Raw genomic sequence first — 23,042 nt, forward strand, 5'->3', positions numbered from 1 at the left:
GAGGTGTTCACATTTAACATGGAGTTTAAAGTTAGCCACTATTCGACTATATAACCGGACCAAGTTGTAAACAACAGTAATTGAAAGAACCAAAATGTCAGTGAACCGCAGCAATATTGGGTACACTGGGAATATGAGGGATTTGACGTTTTAGTCATACTCCTGAATATACCACCATCTGACATATCGTGATGTCGATGATGAACTTTTACAGCAGATGGATAGTGAGATAGGCGGTGACAGTAGGTAGAGTGAGATTGCGATAATCGTGCCATACACCTGGTCTGGCCTATTCGCTTTTTGAAAATTTTGTCTCCATTGGATAGGTATATAAGGTGCAACTTTACTGCAAATCTGCAGAGCACATGTCACAAAGCCATAGCTGTAGATTGTGATGTCAAAATGAAATGATTTATGGTAACTGCACTGCGCTCCTAATTTTGCTTTCACTTTTCGCAATGACCTATTGACATTTTCGTAATTATCTATTATCATATTAAGCGCCGCAAAAAAAACTGTTAGACATACGCCTGGGACCGCACTTTTACGAGCAAACTTGTACACTTCATTTGTTCGGATTCCACTAATTAGATCGTTTCCTTCGGTGTGGATGAGACGAAGGTGAGTCATCGGTGAGCCTTGTTAGATTCTAGGCAGACCAAGGATTTAACCGGCAAGTGTAGAAAACACGGGTTATTTCGTGACCCATCCGTAACAGGCGGAACGCGAAACACGAGAAAATTCATGAGCGGTCCTTAATATGTTAATAAAAAAAATATTTGTTACAAAATAGTAGAAATAAAAAAACTCCGTCAACTGCTTTTGACAAATGTATTATTTGCAAGAGAAAAATCTATTTAAATTATCTCGTATGGTTTTTAATGAACAAAAACACAAACGAACGATTAAAGCGAACAAATCACATGAGTGAACACAAGATGATTCGCCAAAAATCCATAGATACTATCGCCGCGAAATAGACAAATATTTCCAGACCTTACGAATAACCATGATATCAGCAACACACACATCTTCCTACATATGTGATACCTTCCTATTGTATCCTTGTTTGGCTAGCTTGACATTACTTTTACTGGGCGATATTAACAAAATATTAGTTAGCTTTTAGTTTTCCGTTCTGTTTGTACTGTTTTTAATGTCCTCTTCGAAGAAGTGAGGAAAATTAGTGGTGAAAATCTCTATTAAATGTGAGATTTTTTATGCAATAAATAAATTTCGGTTGAAAAGTGATAAATAAGAACAAATAGTGCTTAGTAAAATCGTTATATTTACATATATTCAGTAATCAGTACCACGGAAAATCGCAACATCTTGCTACACGCAGGATTCATCGCTTGCCAGATAGCTTAAAGAACACAATGGCCAACTTGAAACAGATTCCTTTAACCTGTTCAGGCCATACACGACCGGTGGTGCATCTGGATTTTAGTGATCTGACTGACTCTGGATATTTCCTGATATCAGCCTGCAAAGGTAAGAGTGTATGGTGAACGTTAGAATCGTACGTTTATGGTTTCTTAGTTATGTGGTCATTTCGTTTCATCATTCACAGAGAAGACACTCGCGAAACAATAAAATAGAAATTATAAATTATTGAACAAATAGAAAGCGATTGTTGCTGGACATGATTTGACAACACATTAAACTGTAAAGTGATTGCTTGACCGAATAATTTAGGGTTTAACAAGCATTTGAAGCTGTCCGAAAAAAAAGTATATACACAGTGGTCTTCGAAAAAAAAGAAGTGGTTAAGAATTGTTGAAAAAACAAATCTAATAATTCAGGAGTATTTTGTATTTTTATTCTATGTTTACGTTGTTAAAAATGAAAAAGAACGATACATTCGAGTGAAATTAACAACCTAATGTGATTTTGTTTGTCAAGCGAACAGTGTTTGAGTGCTCCATCTTTTTTTTTGTTGTACCAGTGAAATCTTTGTGCCGTTATGGTCTGCTATAAGCGTTTTCTTTAAGCGTGTATCGAAACACTATTCCTGCACTCCACATTATTGCCCGCGACACAATAACCCAATGCACGTTAGGTATTAAACTTCTTCAAAAACCTTTGCAACTCTTGGGACTAACACAACTGTTTTATATTTCCACACTCCTTCTGAAGTATGCTTCTCTCTTGGCATGTTATTTTCATCGCTTCAGTCGGAATCGTTCCACGTTGAGTGGAGCTGCTTTTCGCAATACAGCTGCGTATTTTGTGTCTATCTTTTCGCCTGGCACTTGTTTGCTTTCTCTCCAAACAGTTCCCGAAGCACTATTTTCTTTCGGCTTTTGAGGTTCTGAAAAGTGTAATTTCCCAAATTTATCAGTCACAACTTGAATACAGTAGGGTTACTGATTCAAAAGGTTTTCTCTTGGCGAAGGTTCCAAAAACTAGAAGTGAATTATATCTGTGATATAACCGCAAGGTGGACTTAGAGCTATCGTTGGCTTAGCAATCAATGAGTAAAAAGAATTATAGATCTGAGACTTTTCATCTTTCGAACAAAGTGATTATCACTTGTTGAAAGAATTATTAACGCTCAAAGGTGGAATCGATTCCTCGGAAATACTAAGCGCAAATAATACTCCCTATCCAACCCCCGACAGTTCTAATCATCTTTTTACTAAAAAATGACTTTTTTTCAAATTCATAACTTTTGAACAACTGAACTTTGAAAAATCATATCTCAAAGACGAAAAATCGGGGTTTTCGAAAACAATTTTTTGATGTCTTGAAATTGCATGAAACGTCGAGGTCTAGTGTCATCTCGAATTTTTTTTGTGTGCCCATGTGTTCTACAATGACATCGTTGTTAGCCCAGTTGGATTTCACGAATTTCATGAATGAAAATTTACTTTTCTGTATCAAACATCTATTCCATTGAAGGGAGAAACGTGTTATTTGCAAGTGAATCAAGAATCTTTAGTTAAAATTATGTCTGTAAATAAATTTATGTTATAGTGACGAGTTTTGGTAGAAGTAATAGGAAAATTATAAAAAGGGAAAAATTGTAAACGGCCAATTAGATGATCAATCAATGGCGAGTTCTGCAATTGAACCTACGAACGTCCGCGTAGAAATTAAACGTGAATGCTCGAAAACATTCATATCAAAAAATCCATTTTGGGCAAAACTTTGAACTTATACCCCGGTACAAAAATAAAAGACGTAGTCCTACGTCAAAAACTTACGTTTTTAGGATTTTGTTCAAAATTTTCCCCGTACGTGCTATAAAAGAAACCCAAATGTACTACTTCGGTAATTTCTCTCGGTCGTTAATAACTAGACTTAAATATTAGACATCGACACTTTGATAACGTTTGCTAATGATTTTGTTCTGCAAGGTACCATTTGTGGTCATATGAAAGGGTCATAACAGTTATGTAACAGATTTCCAGCTGATTTGACAATATGGTCAGAACCTCAATTCTCGCGTAACTTTTGAAAAGGCCCTATTAACATTGATCGATTCTCTCCATTAACTTTCTTTTTTAAGAAAACACGGCCTTGCAGACTGATTTGGTGCCAGTTTTGCCACATAGTTTGATAAACGAGGTTTCCTCCTACACTCTTGATCTTCGAACACATCAGGAAAAACTTTTATGGCCGAGTCATAAATGAAAGAGAATCGATCAATGTAGATAGGTCCTTTTAAAAAGTTTCGCGAGAATTATCGATTTTTATAGCAAACTCAAATTGGAACTGAGGAACTGAGTTATTCGCGAACGAAAAAGTTGGTGAAGAGAAAATCGATCATGTCAGTTACACCCTTCTCCTTCAGAGCCCCTCATTTGTTTTCGAAGTTCTATGAGGGGCTCAGAAGAAGGGGTGTAAATGACGTGTTCGATTTTCTCTGCATCGTCGCTCTCTTTTAGTCATAACTTAGCTGCAAACACATTCCTAGATGTATTTGACAATTTGGACGATGGGCCAGAACCTTATCTATTTGTTTCTGTAGTAAACTCAAATTAGAACGTTTTTGCAGTAGAGTTATTAACGAACTGCAATGAAAATCCTCCTATGAAAATAAACGAGAAAAGAATTAGAGGTTTCGTAACGTAAATGTATGCGTATCCGCCTATCAAACGAGCGATCGTGGGTTCAATCCCAATAGATTAGATAGATTAACTTTTTTAAAGGCTAGAGGCGAGTGACCTTAGTTGTTTATAATGGCTCTATATTAAAAAAATCAAATCATATAAACAAGAAAAGAAACTCATTCTGATGAGAAGAGTTCCACCGAAATTTTTTGTCAGTGCTTGGTTGAGATTGCTATGCCAATTAACACACTTTGTTTGTATTGTGAGTGGCAAGTTCGAGAAAAGGCGTGTACCAGAGCAGGTCAGAATAAATACGTTGTCAACAAATTTCCCGACCAGAGCGGGCATCGAACCCGAAACACTGGAAATGATATGTGTTACGCTAACCACTCGGCCACGGCAGCCACTCTGTCATTACGGAGAATAAATGGCGATTCGCTGATCCTCTACGAGCTTGGTATCTTTCTTCGGGCTTCGTGAAAAATACAAAAAAAATGCTGTATCATCTGGGATGTGGCAACTTATTGATATTCGCCTAAGGAATATGACAATCCACAGAGAGAAAAGTGCAGCTGAAGTGCATCGTGCATTTTATGCACCATGCACTCTGCACTAGAGATGGGCAAAACAGTTCACTTTGATGAACGGTTCACTCACTAACCGTTCATCTAAGTGAATCAGTTCTTTCGCTCTTTCGTTCAGCGGTATTAAGAACAACATAGAATGTTAGCAGGAACCCAACATCAATAGACAGCTATTAATTGATATCGTTGGATTGGATAGTGTACGTATGGGATTTATATTTTTGGAATTTAGTAGGGAAAGATAAGCTGCTTCTTTAAAAGTCGCAAACTGTGAAAATATGTTTATCGATCGACAAAAGTTTATGTAATAATTTGATGCGCACAACATATGTGCAATTTTTCATATTCTCTTTTTGGACAACACACAGGTTCCATGTAAGATCATATTTTATAATTTTCATTCAAGCAAAAAAATCAGCAGCGATTTTCACTAACACTCAATCATACAAACAATCACGATAACACGTACACGCAATAGGCCAAACAATGAATTGAAAGCAACGAAAAAACTTTTTTCTCAACATGCCCTCACTATAATATTTTATGTTTACCTAATCCATGAATCGCCCCCGCTCCCCCCAGATTTTTTCTGATAATCAGAAAGTATATGATTGTTACGCGGAATTGAAAAAATACATGAAATTGAAAATATATAGTTTTGCTTTTAAAACTACGAAAATCTAATTTAATTTTTAACCCAAAATTGAGTATACATTAACAAAATAAACCATGAGTTACATGCATTTTGCTCATAAATGACAAATCGTTTTATTTTCCTTACAAGCGTTCTCGTTATATTTATGTTTTTATAAATCAATTCAGCTGCACTAGTTTGTTCGCAAACAGTTCGGCCGCAAACACTTCGTTCTCAAACAGTTCGTTCCCAAACAGTTCACTCTCAATCAGTTCTATGCCATACAGTTCACTCGCAAACAGTTCGTTCACAAACAGTTCACTCTCCAACAGCTCACTTTCTAACAGTTCACTCGCAAACCGTTCTTACGGAATCAATTCGTTCCGTTCGTTCACAAACCGTTCGCTCACAATCAGTTCGTGGGGAGAACTACCGTTCTTTGAAAAAGAACGACCGCTCGTTCACTCTTTTCGGCGAACTAGTTCTTTCGTACCGTTCGTGAACGGTTTGCCCATCTCTACTCTGCACCATCGTACAGATTTTTTAGGGAATGGTTTGGACGATTTAAAAGTGATAAGCGTGCGGGAACATGTTCGGAGACGAAGAACTAGAGGCATTACTTGATCAAGATCAGTGTTAAACCAAAACAGAGTTTGTGGAATCATTGGTAGTAATTCGACAAGCTATTTCTAAACGATTCAAAGCCGCTAGATATATCCCTAATGAAGACTTTTACTTGCAACATTGGAGCATTCAAAGCGAGTCATTGCCATCCAGATTATGCGACCAGACACGAGACGATAATATTCCATAATGAACTCGGCCTAATATTGCTGTTCGAGTTAAAAATTATTTGAAAAATAGCGGATGGAAAATTCTGGTTCACCCGCCTCATAGCCAAGACCTTGCCCCTTCCGTTCATTATTTGTTTTGATCGATGCAGAACGCTTTGAGTGGAATACGCTTTACTTCAGAATAGGATATCAAAAATTGTCTGGATTCATTTTTGGCTTCAAAAAATGAACACATCTTTCGTGACGAAATCTGTAAATTTCCAGGTAGAATGAAAAAACTAGTGCATCTTCTTCATTTGAAAATCAGTCCACCATATTGTTTGCAGAGCCCCATTTCTCTACTAATTTACTAACAAATCTCCCAATTTTCTTTCGTAGAAGCGCTTGCAAAGTTGACGAAATGTTGGTTAAATTTGTTTTTCCTATAACGAAGTCGTAAAATGAATTCCTCATGGGAGTTGAGGCAGTTATATTCTGCCTTGTTATTCTTAAATGATCAAATCCTTCTTCTTTCTTACTGGGAGGTCATATCTACAAAAAATTATTCACAATATTAATAAAATGGCACAACTTCAAATAACAGTTATTTCTAATTAACATTTCGGGTTAATATTGAGAAAAAATTGGGTGGAAAGTGCTGAGTGATAAAAGACACTTGAGGAACACTTTCGTTAAAAAAGTTTCGTGGGAAAATGCGGGGCAATTTTTATAAGTCCATCCGAAGCAAAATTAAATTTCCAAAATAGTACTTCGTGTGGAGTTAGCACATAATACAATAACATAACCAACCGAATTTTGAAACTGACAACATATGCAAATTCTCCTTTAAAAATGCTTCAGGAAACATAATGAGCCAAAAAAAAATCGTTCAAAAACATCACCAAAACACATGTTAGAACACACGCGAAATAGTGGCACCGGCGAGCATGCGAAACTGGTATCTTATTGTGTTGCCAGGGCAATGATGCGCGCGCGGAATGGGGTGAAACACGTGATCCTAGAGGCCTTGAACATCCTAGAATAAGGGACAAAGGATCAGAGACCACTGTGCGACGTCGTGAGATTCCTGTAGCATGCAATTAGGCAGTGGATGGGGAAAATGTGTTGCAGTCTAGAACGCTGCACATAAATAAGGGGAAAATAACCGTTGCAAGCTGTACTCCAGATCAACCGTCCAGATAGTATGGTCCGACCGACAAGTCACTATCATCGTTACTCCTCTGAACCAAAATCTGGAGGAAACTCACGGTCGCAAAATGTGCGAGTACCGACCATTGGCCATGTAACTCAATGAACTGTGGAGGCTAAGGGAAGTCCCATACATTGTTCCAGTTGATTTCTCTGGGCTAGAACTATCCCGAAAACACATAATACTGTGATCCCCAACGATAATTGCTGCATGCTCCACAGCTTTGTAGTTGGTAATTAGCACTACTATTGTTGATTTCTGGTTTGCTTTCTTCAATTCAGCCTTTTGCATCCATTCTTTAACGACTTGGATTGCTCTGGCACATGCTCTGACGACACTATCTGTCAATTTCATTGCACTCAAGTTGGAGGTATCGTTCCATTCAGAGTGCTTCCAGGAAGAGACTTTTGTCGAATAGTTTTATCTTTCTCTTCCAGTCGTCATCTTTCGTCCCTCGCTTTGTTGATGAGTTCCGATTGGAGATGGTATAGCGAATCGCTTGGTGATCACTGTGTTTCAATACATGTTTGATGTCAGTGTCAGGGTGCAGAATGTGACTGATTCTCGACCATTTCTGCGTAAGGTGCTGATGGAACCATTATTTATTTGTTTCACATTCAACTTTGCCAGGGCCTCGAGCAAGCTGAATCTCCTTTCCTTGGTGAGTCTGCTCCCCCACTCCACTCCCAAGACGTTAAAGTCCCCACCGACAACAACGAGGCTCCGTCCTGATGAGCTGTGCTGTCAAATTCAAAGCATCCGGTCGAATTGCTCTATCGTCCATCTCGGGAATGCAGAACAGCTGCATACGAAGATTCCGTTGATTTTGACAATCACGAACCCTTCATATGTTCTGGATACCACTTCTTGTGTGGAGTACCTCCCCATTGTCATTAATGTGGCTATGTTGGCTTTATCGGCCAACCACTTTCCATTTTTCGACGGGGCTTCATACGGCTCTGCTTTGATCGCCACATCACAATTGGTTGCTACTGCAGCCTGAAATAGCATTTGTTGTGCCGTGTCACAGTGGTTTAGGTTGATCTGTGTTACCTCCATTTGGCCATTGCCACCATCGCCCCTACGAATATTGGGCATCTCGGGCATGATGAAGCGTGATCATTTTCTGACTCCGTTGAGCAGAGCATGCATCTCGGTGGCTTGGTGCAAACTTTTACCACGTACCCCTGATCACAACACCTTATACAGCGACAAATTCTAATCGGTACCATGCGATTCTTAGCTCGGTGGTCGACATCCATGCACGGTACAGGTGCTTCATCCTTACTAACTGTCGGATAACTATCAGAGGATACACCGTCCATCCGTCCATTTATTTTTCCAGTCTCGAGCAGCTTACTTTTTACATTCTTTGACAGTCTTATTACTGCGTATCTCCGAACGCTTTCCTTAGATGAATGTTTATCGAGACATCTCTTAGTTCGCACTGTTCAGGGCTTCTCTCAACTCGTCTTCTGTCGTGTTCTCATAATTTTACGGAACTTTTTACTATAGTAAAAATAATCTTCCCTTCTTGTAAACAAGGAGAACCGGAAGGAAAAAGCTTTTGCGTCAAATGAATTATAGTTAATGAAACGACTAAAAAAGCAGAAGCGAAATCTCTAGAAGTGAAACGGATAAAATTCCGGGAAACTCCGAAAGATTGCATCGTTAAAATCGTGACAGTTTAGTGAAATTTATCCGAATCAAAATGAAAATTAGTCGTGACCTTTAGCGTTACAGGCAGTGTTTGGATTTCGATCAAAATCGAATGATACACAATGTGTCATGCAAGTAGCCTCTCACGAACATATAACCAAATATGAGAGGATCATTCAGATACTTGTATGAATGACAGTAATCACTTGTGTTACACTAAATGATTAAACCAAGAGAGGAACGTAGACTGTTGTTTGCATATTCGAGCTGTATCAAACATCGCAAACCATTTTCGAAGCCTGCATACAAGTTTGAACCGCATATATCGTCCCGCTCCACTATAGCGAAACCCACTGCACAGACAAGTGCAAAGCAATAAATGATACAAGAAAAAATACGTCATCATTCGGTCACCATTTGCGGAGAGCAACGAATGGGAAAAGAGAGCGGTGTTGCCTTCCCTTAGCCTCTGTCGAGCTAAATAATTATATAGTTTGCACTCTCTGAGACTTAAAAATCAGGATCTGCTACATTAGCTGAATATGAATCATTCGCTTTGCGTAATTCGTACGATCCTGCTGTTTCATGATGCATGGAGAGGTCGATATGCATATATGGTCGATAGGCAAAGAAGAAAATAAACTTTCTGTACCGAAATCGTATATGTTGGTTCTGCTTGCGTGTCGGTGTATCATGAAGTTCGAACCGACGCAGAGTTGTCTCGATCTCTTTTGTATCGTGATTTGCAGCACGTAACAACAAAAGAATGCCGCTGGGGGAAATGATTTGTGTATGATCATATTTGAACGAACGAAATCGATTTTTTCAGTTAATGGATCATTTGGCAAACACTGGTTAGAGGTGTGGATGTTATCACTAAGCCAGATCGCCTCCATTGAAACGGCGAAAGTTCCACTAGTGCCGTGCAAGAATATCGGCATAGGTCGTAGTTCCCGTTTTCTGCCTCTCTTTTCGGAGTTACGGCCTGTCTTTCTTTTTTTCCTCTTGTCTTCTCTTCGCAATTTTTCACACTTATTAGACTCCTGATTGTGTTGGTTATTTTCATCACGAATACTTACACAACCTCTGTTGATAGCGCTCCGTCGTGATGATCAATATGATCATACACAAACAACAAAGTTGACCTAATCCTTTCATGAGCCACTGACACTGTCCAGGGGATCGAATACAGTGACGTCATCGTCTGTCATCAAGAGGTTGATAAACAAAACAAAATATTCAATAGAGCGAAATTAATTGTGGATTCAAATCTAGTGAAAGTTTATCGGAATTATCAAAGGATTATTGCAGTGTATTTTGAAGTGATTTATTCCAGTATAGATCCTTGCACAGGTAAACTAGTGATTGAAATGAAACGAAAGCAGAAAAGAATCAGATTCCATTGATAATGTATATGTTAAACTGCTGCTGCGTGAGGAAATCGAGGAGAGATTACTAGAAGTAAGCGATTTAGGAAAACCTTTATACATTTTTTAATTTTATATATGTTTGACAGGAATTTAATAATTATGTTTACCCTGAATAAATTAAAGAATTTTGATCTTATCCTCGCCGCCCGCAACAACCTTCTTTTTGTTTCTTCGTTGTTCATTTTTCTTCTGGAGTTTGATGGCCTGGTTTTGATGCCCTGATCTCCTGATATTTTTTGGCAAAATTGTTTGCTTCATTCTCATCTTGTGGTGTATTTTTCGCTCGGAATTTATAGTCACCTATATGATCCCATGATTATCTATGTAAGCAGGGAGGCCATGCAAGAACTGTCCCGATCTTTCATGGGATGTCGTACCCAGGGCCAGATCAGCGCTAGTCATGAACGCTATATCGGACCCTACACAATTAACGAGTTTTGAACGTACCTGGAGGTCTGTCAAGATTTTGACGGAACGGAATCGAAATGTTGGAAACTCGCTATACCAAATGTATTGCCCTCAAAGGAAACTATGCTAAAGGATAAATACAGCTTTGCCCAAAAAAAACATTGTTTTCATCAAAAATCCCGGGACTTTTCAGCCCATGTTGTAGGTACCAATCGAAGCTCCCCTCGCAAAATTTAATATTCAGACTGTAACTTCGTGTTGAATGAACATCTATATATATATATATAAAAATGGATTTCTGCCTGTCTGTCTGATTCTTATGGACTCGGAAACTACTGAACCGATCAACATGAAAATTGGTATGTTGGGATTTTTGGGGCCGGGGAAGGTTTTCGTGATAGTTTGAGACCCCTTCCCCCATACAAACGAAACACAAATTTCTACATTACTCGAGAATTAATCAAGCAAATGAAACGAAATTTGGCATTTGGAGGTTTTAGGGTGCAATAAATGATTCTTGGTGGTTAGATCCTCCTTCCCCTTTCTCTAAAGGGGGGGGGGGGGGTAGTGGGAAATGGATTTTAATGTGATAAAACTCACTCCTATATCGTCTTCTATCTATATAAATAAAAATGGATCGCGGAATGTGTTGATAAGAGCAAAACTCGATGAAGAAATTGTCCGATTTAAGGCTGTCTTCATTCTATCATATTTTCTGTATCAAACATTTATTCCATGTAACGGAGAAACCTGTTATTGAGAATTGTGTCTGAAAATAATCTGATATTATAATGTCGAGTTTTGGTAGAAGTACTGAAATTGCATGGTACAAAATAATTTTAAAGGGTAGATTAGAAGATCATTCAATGAACAGTTCTGCGATTGGACAACTGAACGTGCGCTGAGTAAGAAAATGGATGTGATAACGAAAAATAAATTTTGGGCGGGACGAAGTTTGACGGATCAGCTAGTCCAAATTTAAATACACATAATTCCAAAGCTACAAGTACCTAATTTTGAGATCTCTCAGTTACATATTTTTGCTCTGATGTGTGTATGTGTACTGAAAAAAATGTCGGAGACAAAGGAAAAAATCGTATTTTTCTGTGTTCTTTTTCAAAACCTCTGTAAGCTAAGGCCTTTTTTTTGTAATCTATCTAATAATGAGTCACATTAAGTCAACCATTCAGCCTTCATTTCATCATCAAAGGTGGAAGAGTAATTTTTCCTTAAGTCGAATATATCATTCCACTGGGAAGTTTTATGAAAGCAATAAAAGCTGAATTATTAGGCTAATTGGATTCATCATTGGTTTCCCTACAAAAAATATTGTCATTGTCTATGAAACCTTTGAAAAACAAAAAAAAAATTTCCTTCCCTGTTATTTTTGTTTATTTGATTCGATTCTAAATCTGTAATTTTCAAATGATAAATATTCCATTTCCAACTCATTTATGACGAAATTGCAGCCTTTCATAAATCATTAAAAGAATTTGTTGCTGTGTCCTCTTTTTTTTACAGTGTATTATTGACACAATTTGCTTTTATTCTAAATGTATTCAAAAATACAGGAAGGGCTTTCTAATAAACAGACCAAAAAATAAGCTCCGTCGAGACTTGTTTTTAATAATAACGGCTGTATACTCTATTTATCTGAAGCCGAATTTATCGGGTATTTAATTTAAATGATAACTCTATGTGCTATGTAGTGAAAACGGAACAATTTTAACTTATCACTACTCTCTAGCATTTACTATGACTTGTAGTAAGACCGCGATATCATTGTTTACAGGAAATACATTAAGTACGGGCACACAAATGGCGTACTTTTTTGCCACGACAATTTCGAGATCAAGGTTACTTTTGCAACAACTTGGGTCAATAAACAACGTTTCCATTCATTTGAGGATTTCAGACACAACGTTGATGGAATTGTAACAGGAAGAAATATTTATGCACGTGCTCTGTCTATACCCGTTTAGTTCAGCCTGCTCAACTGGATTGCCTTGTGCGTCGACAAAACATAGGCGGACAGGGTATTCACATTTCGCTGTTATTGTTTTCTACATTGATTACAGCAGTACGTATCTGGCTTGTACAAAGCAATGAAAATAATATTCACAATAATGACGATTGAACAACTATGAAAGCTCTATAAGAACGATATTACCCTTTAAATCGTTTTGTTAATGCTATATAACAAATTAATAACAAATTGAAAAAACAGCACAGCTGAATGTAGCTGTGTCGATTAAATATGTCAATTGAACCTAGAGTACATCTATCCATAACCTTGCGCGACGTAGTGACTAGACATTTGAAAACAGATTAAAAACATTTGTTTAAATTCATTTAAATTCCCTTACGGTCCAGTCACTCACTAGGTTCCGCTACCGGGAAGGTTCTAGCTACACAATTAATCGTGGCGTGGAAAGCACACTCATCCGCAATGTCAAACACTCCTTTTTGTTGGATCGCGCACTGATCTAGGAAACAGTCGCGGCGATTCTATAAGATATACTTTGGCTATGTGTTTTACCTTGAAATTTACTTTCAATGCCAGCAAGTTATACGGGGCGCTTTATTCCGTTTTTATTGTAACTGTTCCAGTGTGTGTATTTTTCTTCCAATCCGGAAATACCGACCGTTCATATTATATTCGAATCACGGGTAAACAGTATTTCATATCGCTCTTGTCTCTAATTCCAATTGATTCATTGTTGAGGCAGAGCTAAATGTTTGACCGTATTCAGGACTTTTTTTTCATGATGATACAGTGTGACTGTTTGCTGGTTTTTCGAATTATTGTTCTCATAATACTTGCATTTTATATATTCTCTTTGTGTTACTATTTTCATACAACGAGGAGAAATATAGGAGAAGGGTGGTAAAGACGGACACCTTAAGTAAACGTTGATTTTTTTCGTAAATTTCACAAAAAATATATAGCCTTCTCACCACAAATTGATAGTCTAGGTCTCTTTTTACAATAAAATTGGTCTTTGATGCAGAAATTTTGCAAAATGAATGTGTCCGGTATCATTGAATAAATAAGATTGAGAAGAAAAAGACGGACACTTGGCAGGAAAAATGGACATCTGGGGTGGGAAAGATGGGCACTAACTGAAAATTCATGCTGTGAAAAAAAAAGATCGAACAAAATAGCAAGACTAATCACCTAGAAGGGCTTGTAATTTTTCTCATTTTTAAACGGTTTTATTTAGCTTGCCCTGTAATCTGTTTGTATGTTTGTAACGTGTTTGTCTGTAGCGCTGGCCCACATTAATAAAAATTTGACCCCCTTTCTGTTGACCGATTGATCTGAAATTTGGAGCACACCTTTATCTCTGTAGTCGTTATAAAACTGCGTATTTCATGGTCTTGAAAATTCAAGATGGCGTCCGCTACAAAATGGCGGATCACATATTTTCTCGAAACCTCATCGATATGGTTTTTCCAAAACTCCATCATTATTGGTATCAAATGAAAGTGCCTGACAAGTAGAACACAGTTATTTATGTAAAATGCAAATCCAAGATGGCTGTTATTTATGAAAAATACAAATCCAAGATGGTTGCCACAACAAAATGGGCGACTATATATTTTCTCAAAACCTCATTAATATGGGTATCAAATGAAAGGGCTTGACTAGTAGAATACGGTTATTTATGAAAAATGCAAATCTAAGATGGCTGCCACTACCAAATTGCGTACTACATATTATGTCAAAACCCCGTTAATATGGGTATCAAATGAAACTAGTAGAATACGGTTATTTATGAAAAATGTAAATCCTAGATGGCAGCCACTACAAAATAGCGGACTACATATTTACTCAAAACCTCATTAATATGGGTATCAAATGAAAGGGCTTGACTAGTAGAACACAGTTATTCATTAAAAATGTAAATCCAATATGACTGCCACTACAAAATGGCGGACTACATATTTTCTCAAAACCCAATTATTATGGGTATCAAATGAGAGGGCTTGACACAGTAATTTATGAAAAATGCAAATCCAAGATGGCTTCAATTACAAAATGGCGGAGTGCATATTTTCTCAAAACCCTATTATTATGGGTATCAAATGAAAGGAATTGACTAGTAGAATACGGTTATTTATGAAAAACCCCATTAATATGGGTATCAAATGAAAGGGCGTGACTAGTAGAACACAGTTTTTTATGAAATTGCAAATCCAATATGGCTGCCACAACAAAATGGCGGGCTATATATTTTCTCAAATCCCTATTATTATGGGTATCAAATGAAAGGAATTGACTAGTAGAATACGGTTATTTATGAAAAACCCCATTAATATGGGTATCAAATGAAAGGGCGTGACTAGTAGAACACAGTTTTTTATGAAATTGCAAATCCAAGATGGCTGCCACAACAAAATGGCGGGCTATATATTTTCTCAAATCCCAATTAATATGGGTATCAAATGAATGGGCTCGAATAGTAGATCACAGCATGTCATGAAAAATCCAAATCCAAGATGGCCGCAATCACAAAATAGCAAATTACTTTATTAAACTGTTTTATTTAGCTTGAACTGTTTGTATGTATTGTATGTCCCAAATTAATTTTGGTTTGTATGTCCCAAATTAATAGAAATTTGATCAATAGGTACTGACCGAATTTATAAAACAACTTTATCTCTGCTGTCATTTTAAAACTGCTTATCTTGAAAAATCTAATTTGGCCGCCGCTACAAAATACCTGAATCCATATCATCTCAGAAAAAAAAGGATGATTGAGATATGTGTATCAAACGAACGAATTTGACTTGGAGAACACACTTTGTATTTTCTGCAATCCACTCAATATCGGTATCAAATGAAATTATTTGACTGATAGAATACAGTACAATGGTTTAATTGTAGAGAAATATTCTAATGAAACAGATAATGTACTAAAAACTAGAAAATAAAATAAGTAAAAAAACTTTTTAAGTTAAACGGTTTAATTGTGATTAAACATAACAATGTACTAAAAGCTAGACAATAATTATGCAAGTAGCAGTTAGCAGTTATCACACCTCTCCTTCATTATTCTAGGACAGCGGTACTCAACCTTTTGACGTAGGATTACGTCTTTCGGGAACATATTGGGGTACAAATTGAAAATCGAAAATCAAGCACATCGTGCAAATTGTCCAATTTCAAACGCTTATTGCTCAGTCATTTCATGATGGATTGATGAAATTTTTGCGTCAATCAATTTTGGTACTCCATAACATTGTTTTATATTGAATAAAATAATATATGTCATGAAACTAACCATCGAACAATTGAAAAATCTTAAACCATATCCTAACGTAAATACCCACTTCTGATTGGACGAAACTGACGACACATGCGACGGTTCCCTAACAGAGACATCAAAACCAAGCTGCCTGGGGAAAATCGGCATTGGAAATATATGCAAGTCGGGGGTATTTTTACATTGCAAGTAGGGTGACTGATACGATTAATTCCATCAAATAAAATTTAAATTTGGATTTTCAATGTTAGTTGCTTCGTGAAATTTCATATCAATGACCGATAGTGTGTAATTGAAAAAATGAAGAAATACTCGAAAAAGTGATTTCCCATATGCTCTACATATAGTATTAGGTGTTGTTAGTGCAATTAAAATTTGCATTGGATTGAATAAACACTCAAATAGTAAAAATTATAAAATAAAATTACCTTTCCCATTTCAAATATGTTTTCTCTATATTGAAGTAACATGTTTTTACTGATGAAAAATATTAATAATTGTGTTCGGGATTGGTAGTTGTCTTATATTACACTGGTGAGTTTTTTTCCCTTATTTCATCCATACATAACACAGGAGGCATCTCGTCCAGGGTCACAGAAGGCGATTTTCATCATATCTCATTTCACTTCGGCATCTTCTATCTGATACGCAGCACCCAACGACTGTTTACCATACTTCTGTCATCATCACTCGGTAAATACTGGTGGAGTGAACAAACAATGCCCTTTTCATGGCCACCAAATCATTATCAAAGAGTTTATCGATGTAATTTTTCAACAGATGGCCTAACGGAATCCTACGTCAACTATGCGGTCGTGTCTCGGACACAACTCTCCTGTGACTTTTTTTTTCATAGGGGCCACAAAAACGTATTATTATTAATTCGCGGGCCGCAAATAAATAAATAAAGAAGAATGATCTCCACGACCAAGAGCCACGCATTGTTAACTTAGAACTACAAAATCATTGCCGGAGAGTAGAAACATCAAAGTAATGTATTAATAAAAAAATTTGATACAAATATTTGATAACAATGACAAGGGCCGATAAATAAATGCTTTCACTGAGTGAAGAGCGTGAACTTTTCGCGAAGCAATTTGAGAAGATTGTCAAATTGATTCCAAGTATTGAAATGTACTGTTGATTGCTCGCTGTCTGGAGAACTGAAACTGAAATACTGATCTTCTTGAATTTCCAGGTAGTTTTTCAGTATCTCTTAGCAAAATTACATCTTCAACGCAGAATGAAGCATCTCAGAAGACGTTGAACGACAACAGGAAATTCGAATTTCTTTAATTTTGCTCTACACTATGCTTGTTTCTTGCATATTCTGAAGATCCATTCTGCAGTGAAAAAATTTTTCAACACAGTATCAAAATTGAAATTGAGATTGATCAGGGCGAGCACAATATATAGAGAACATTCACTGATAGCCAACGACATGCATCAACAAATCTTGACTACGAAGGACTCATATTTATAGATTTTGGTGATTTAAATAGTTCTATTGTAACAAGCTTTTGGGTCATTAAGTAACCAGCATATACGAGGGTGGTCCGATAAGTACATAGCTCTTTGCCCGATGGTGTCAGTATAAGCAAGAGAGATTACTTATCGTGTAGTACATTCTCGTAAACTACTACTGTCCAAATTTCAGCCGAATCGGACTCGTAGTTTTGTTTCGACCGTGGAAATTTCGCCGTCGCCACGGTAAATTGATCGAATTGCACTACGAACTGCTGCTCATATTCTCCGCGTTCTCCAGATTTGGCCCCGTGTATCTTTTTTCAAGTGTATCGAGCTAAAAGGAGACTATGTTGAGAAATAAATCGTCACTTTTCCAAAATTTTTGTTTTTTTTTGTAGGCTAAGTACTTTGGACTGCCCTCGTAACTCGTAGACATTTGATTCTTCGAATGAAGTGGTTATCAGGCGAATCCGTTCAACCGACAAAAATTAATACTTTTTGTGCGTTGCTCCCTAAACGTAACGTTCTGGTTTTAGAAATTTTAAACCTACACCCCAGTACAGATTCAAATGTGATGGGATTCGAAAAAAACAGAGGCACTTCTCACCAGACGGCGTACAAAACGACGTTATGTCCCCACCGAACAAAACGGCATCATACTGAGCGATATCTATCTTTCATTCTTCCTTCAATCGAGCAAAACCCCTGTGTGACATCAGCATTGAGAAAGACTGCTGTCTGATAGTTGGAGCGAGATGACTTTGAATAATGGAATTTGTTGATTGTGAATAATGGAAATCCAACGTGCCCCACGATTTTATTTTAGTCTTATCAATGTCCTAGACCAGCGATACTCAACCTGCGGCCCGCGGGCCGCATGTGGCCCGGTGGGCCCTTCTGGTTGGCCCATCTGGTGTGTATGATTTTTGGAACTCATACACAAAAATCAATAAATATTGGTGAAAGTCAGCGTCCCTCGCTCAGTTAAAGCATTCATTCATTGACTCTTGTCAGTGCTACCAAATGTTTGTACTAAAAGAGTTTCATTCTTGAATTTCTATGTTTGTTTCACGCCGGTTATAATTTCGTAGTACATTTATTTTTGTTTTGCGGCCCACGACACCATGCCTAACATGTGTTTGTGGCCCCTCTGGCAAAAAGGTTGAACACCACTGTCCTAGACTAATGAAGGAGAGGTGTGATAACTGCTGACTGCTACTTACCTAATTATTTTCTAGCTTTTAGTACATTGTTATGTTTAATCACAATTAAACCGTTTAACTTAAAAAGTTTTTTTTTACTTATTTTATTTCTTGTCTAAAATAGCTTCCGACACAATAGTGACAAATTCGGATTACGTTTTAAAAACCGCTCTTCTGATACATCCATGATATTTGGTTGCACTTGCAAACGTAGTTAGTGGTTAAAAAAAGAAGGAGGAGATAATCAAATTGTTTAAAAAAAAATGTTTGTCTTTAGTCGGTGGAGTGTCCATCTTATCCGACTTGATAAGAATTTTATTTTCATCAATATTTCTGGTGTAAAAATGAGAAAACTTCGCCGCTGATTCGATAAAATGAAAGATAAGTGATGGTAAAATACTCACGTAACAAAAAATTCCGTCCGTCTTTCCCGTCTTCATGAATATATAACATACATCTTCATCTATGCAGAATGTGATCTAAGTTCATTGATAAATATAAAAATAAATAAATGTTTCATGTGGTGAATAGAAGTTAGTTGTTTGTATTAACTGGTGGACTACATTTTACACTTTCAAAAAACAATTGGATTTAACAAAAAAAATATTCTGGGCACTAATTGATTGTCTGTCTAGAACTTTGAATTGGTTGAATAAATATGGACAATTATAATTAACCGCAACGAATTAGTTCAAAGCCATAAATCAACCTGCGGTCCGCCGGGCGCTTCTGGTTGACCCGTCTGGCATATTACCATTTTGTATGTGAAACAATCATATTAGTTAGTTGTCTAGTTACAGTGTCGAACAAAATATTAAGACCACTGCTCAAGCAAAAAAAGAAAGGGACAAAACTTCGAGAAAAAATGATCCATTTCAGTGCTTCAATCCATTTTTAATAATTTACTAGGTGTATACAAAAAGTATCGCGATTTTTTTTGTTTGAATTATTTATTCATGAATATCTATTTTGTCCCCTTCGAAGTAATCACCATGGCATAGTATACACTTGTGCCAACGTTTTTTTTTTCAATCTTCGAAGCACTTTAAAAATCATTTCTTTATCTTGTTCAGCTCCTCCTTCGATGCCGTCTTTATCTCATCAATCGTAGCGTAGCGTCGTTTTGGTCTTGGTTCGTGCGGCAGCTTCCATTGAGATGATTGAGCTTTGGTTTCCACGTCATAACCATAAACCCACGATTCGTCACCAGTTATGACCCTCTGGAGCAAATTTGGTTCGTCGCGGACAGAGTCCAACAGCTCATTAACAATGTTCATGCGATGCTGTTTTTGTTCAAAATTGAGCAATTTTGGGATGAATTTCGCGACGACCCGTTTCATGCCAAAATCTTTGATAAAAATCAAAAGGCACGAGCCAATCGATATGTCTAGGTCCTCAGCAACTTCTTTAATGGAGATTCGACGATTATCCAATACTATTTTCTCCATTTCATCAATTTTTTCGCCTGTTGTTGAATTGCTCGGGCGTCCGGCACGCTCTTCGTCGTTCACATCTTATCGGCCTTCTGAGAACATTTTGTACCACCGATAATCGTTGCTTCGGTCCAAGGTAGCTTCTCCGTATGCCACAGTCAACATTCGGAATGCATCCGCGCACTTAATTTCGTTTTCCACACAAAATTTGATACAGGTTCTTTGATCCATTTTTTTGAATAGGCAAAAATCGAATACGAGCCAAAGCACGTGCAAGCAAAGCAGTTGTCAACAATTAATTAACTGAACATTCGAAATGGTCGAGCTTATCGGCATAAGTGAGAGACATGAGTACCAACATAACGCCACTAAATAATCAAAATTCGAATATACGTAACCCGCGCAAATTCAAAATTCGCGATACTTTTTGAACATACCTCGTATTTGTATTGTTCGAAGAACTTTATTTCAAAAAATTTCTAAATTCATGGCAAAAAAATAAAAACAAGAAAAGATTCTAGGGTTAATACTTGGTATTAATATAACCCGTATAACCTTTGTTACGTTTCACTTCACACACCCGGTTCGGTTGTTTCCATCCGCTTCTGGCACGTGGTGACCGGGATGGCGTACCAACAAGCTTGGATTCTATCCCACAGTTGCTATTTATTCTTCGACTTCTCCGTGTACACCGACCTTTTCACGATCTCCCATAAGTTCACTATAAGGTTCAGATTCGGTGACTGCGCTGACCACTCCATGACATCGACTTTGTTATCCTGGAACCACTTTTTGACGGTCTTGGCGGTGTGCTTTGGATCGTTATTCTACATGAACTGCATGAACTGCTGCCTGCCTTGGAAATTTGCGGATGACCATCCGCTGTGTTTCCGTGCAATTATGCCTTACATACATACGAATTAAAGCCTTACATACTTCTTGTTTACATGATAAATACTTTACAGGATCCGAAAGACACAAAATACCACCGAGAAACAATCAATTTTCTTCAAAAATTTGTCGAAACTACACTCGAAACAGCCGAAACGAAGAGAAACAGATTATATAGGGCTTTCCAATTCCGTCATCAAACATTTTTTATGAAGTCTTCAGGCATAAAATCCTCGTCAGATGGTACTCAGATGGTTTCTGAGTTCATTGTGGTTGAAATTGTAGCAAGAGGGGTTTTACCATGACGTGAAAAACCACCCCAAATCATGAGTGTACCGCCTCCAAAGTTTCGGCTCCACTTGACCTCGGGTTCCATTCTCAAATCATACCAGTAGTATGCACAACAATCAGGGCCATCTAAATTGTATTTTTTATCCGAAAGTAGAACGTTATCCTATTCATTTCGCCATGCCATATGCTTTTTGGCGAAATTCAATCGAGCCTGAATATGTGCTTCAGGAAACTCCGACTCGCTGATCGTTGGGAGGTGGTACGAAGGTGGAACCTGTGTCTGTTGTGTCTGAACGAGCATGGCTATTTTCGATGTAAGCTGAACTTGCGATGAAACGTCGATGGTTGTAACAAACGTTACAACCCACTGCTACATCAAGAGAGATCGATTTGCAACATTCACGTCACTCTGCCGAACCCCTCCGTCATCTTCCGTATGATCCCGGTTAAGCTGTACTGGGGTCAGCTTTCTGTGGACACAATTGCCTTTCTAGACGAAGGATCGTCATATGACCCATTCCAGCGCGACGTTGTGTTTTGACTCACTAAAACAGTTTTTTCTCGCTTTCATGTATAAATCACACGATTTCCAAATAGTAAACGATATTAAAGTAAAATAGTGAAAATTTCCTGCAAAAATTTTCAGTTGGATAATATTTTACAGTTCAATTCGCTTGTTACCAGCCCAATACTTTTGTGACGTGACAACACCTCTCTTTTTGCGGTTTCCGACTTTTGAACGCAAATATTGTATTTTCAGTTGCGTTTCAAAACATACAAACAAACTTTGTTCTATGATTTGGCAACAAAAGATGAACGGTTATTCCTGTATATTCAGGTTTTCAAAAAACTCGCAAGAACATTGCGAAAATCGGCATTCATTTTGTGACGTGACAATGCGCTCTGTGCGAAAAAACAGTCTCCTCGAAGCGTTGTCACGTCACACAATCAATAAGATGTATTAAATGAGAATTTCACCGTATTGTAGCAAGCTATATACTATCTCTATATATATAAAAATGTTCTGTTCGTTTGTGTACGCGTCAAAAACTCGAAAAGTGCGGAACCAATTGAGCTCAGAGGTGGACACAATAGCCAATCCACTTCAAGGAGTGTTGTTACGGCATAAAAAAATGGAAAATTGGAAGAAAAATGATTTCATATATGACCAGAGTGCGTTTCTGAAATTGAGCTTCTAATAAAAATCAACTATTCAGCAACGAACATGTGTCCTATGAAAATCATGAACTGAAATTGTGTTTCGAAGTGATTTAAAATTTATCGATTTCCCTCATCTATCTATCATCATATATATATATATATATATATATATATATATATATATATATATATATATATATATATATATATATATATATATATATAAAGTTTCTGTTCGTATGTATGCGCGTTGCAAACTCGAAAACAGTTTTTTCCAGAGCTCAACATAAAAAACATAAAAAAAATAAAAAAATCAACTAAACCATGCAACCACAATGTGCCACATCAAAGCGTGGCAGGGTACAGCGAGTTTTTTTTATGTTTTTTATTACTCTGAATACTTCTCACTTTACTCTGAGATCTCCCCTTCCCCTTCCAAAGGTCTATCCTATAGGGGAATGTGGTCCTAACGCGACCGGTGATTCTGAACCTACCCCTATTTGTTTCTCAGGAACGGTACGTCCTACCGAATTCTCAGTAGTGTCAAATGAAAGGTGTCATAACGCTGACA

At 37.3% G+C, this 23,042-nt stretch overlaps 1 protein-coding gene across 1 annotated transcript in view; it reads left to right on the forward strand.

The window, feature by feature from the left end:
* Window positions 1–1,096: 1,096 nt before the first annotated feature.
* The window catches only part of LOC129777238 (serine-threonine kinase receptor-associated protein), a 75,848-nt gene continuing 53,902 nt past the window's right edge, over window positions 1,097–23,042 (forward strand). The window contains exon 1 of the mRNA XM_055783399.1: window positions 1,097–1,494. Within this exon, the coding sequence (XP_055639374.1) occupies window positions 1,380–1,494 (115 nt within the window). The 5' untranslated portion in view covers window positions 1,097–1,379. The remainder of the gene's footprint in view (window positions 1,495–23,042) is intronic.

Source organism: Toxorhynchites rutilus, chromosome 3 (genome assembly GCF_029784135.1).
Source record: "Toxorhynchites rutilus septentrionalis strain SRP chromosome 3, ASM2978413v1, whole genome shotgun sequence".
Classification (NCBI taxonomy): Eukaryota; Metazoa; Arthropoda; class Insecta; order Diptera; family Culicidae; genus Toxorhynchites; species Toxorhynchites rutilus.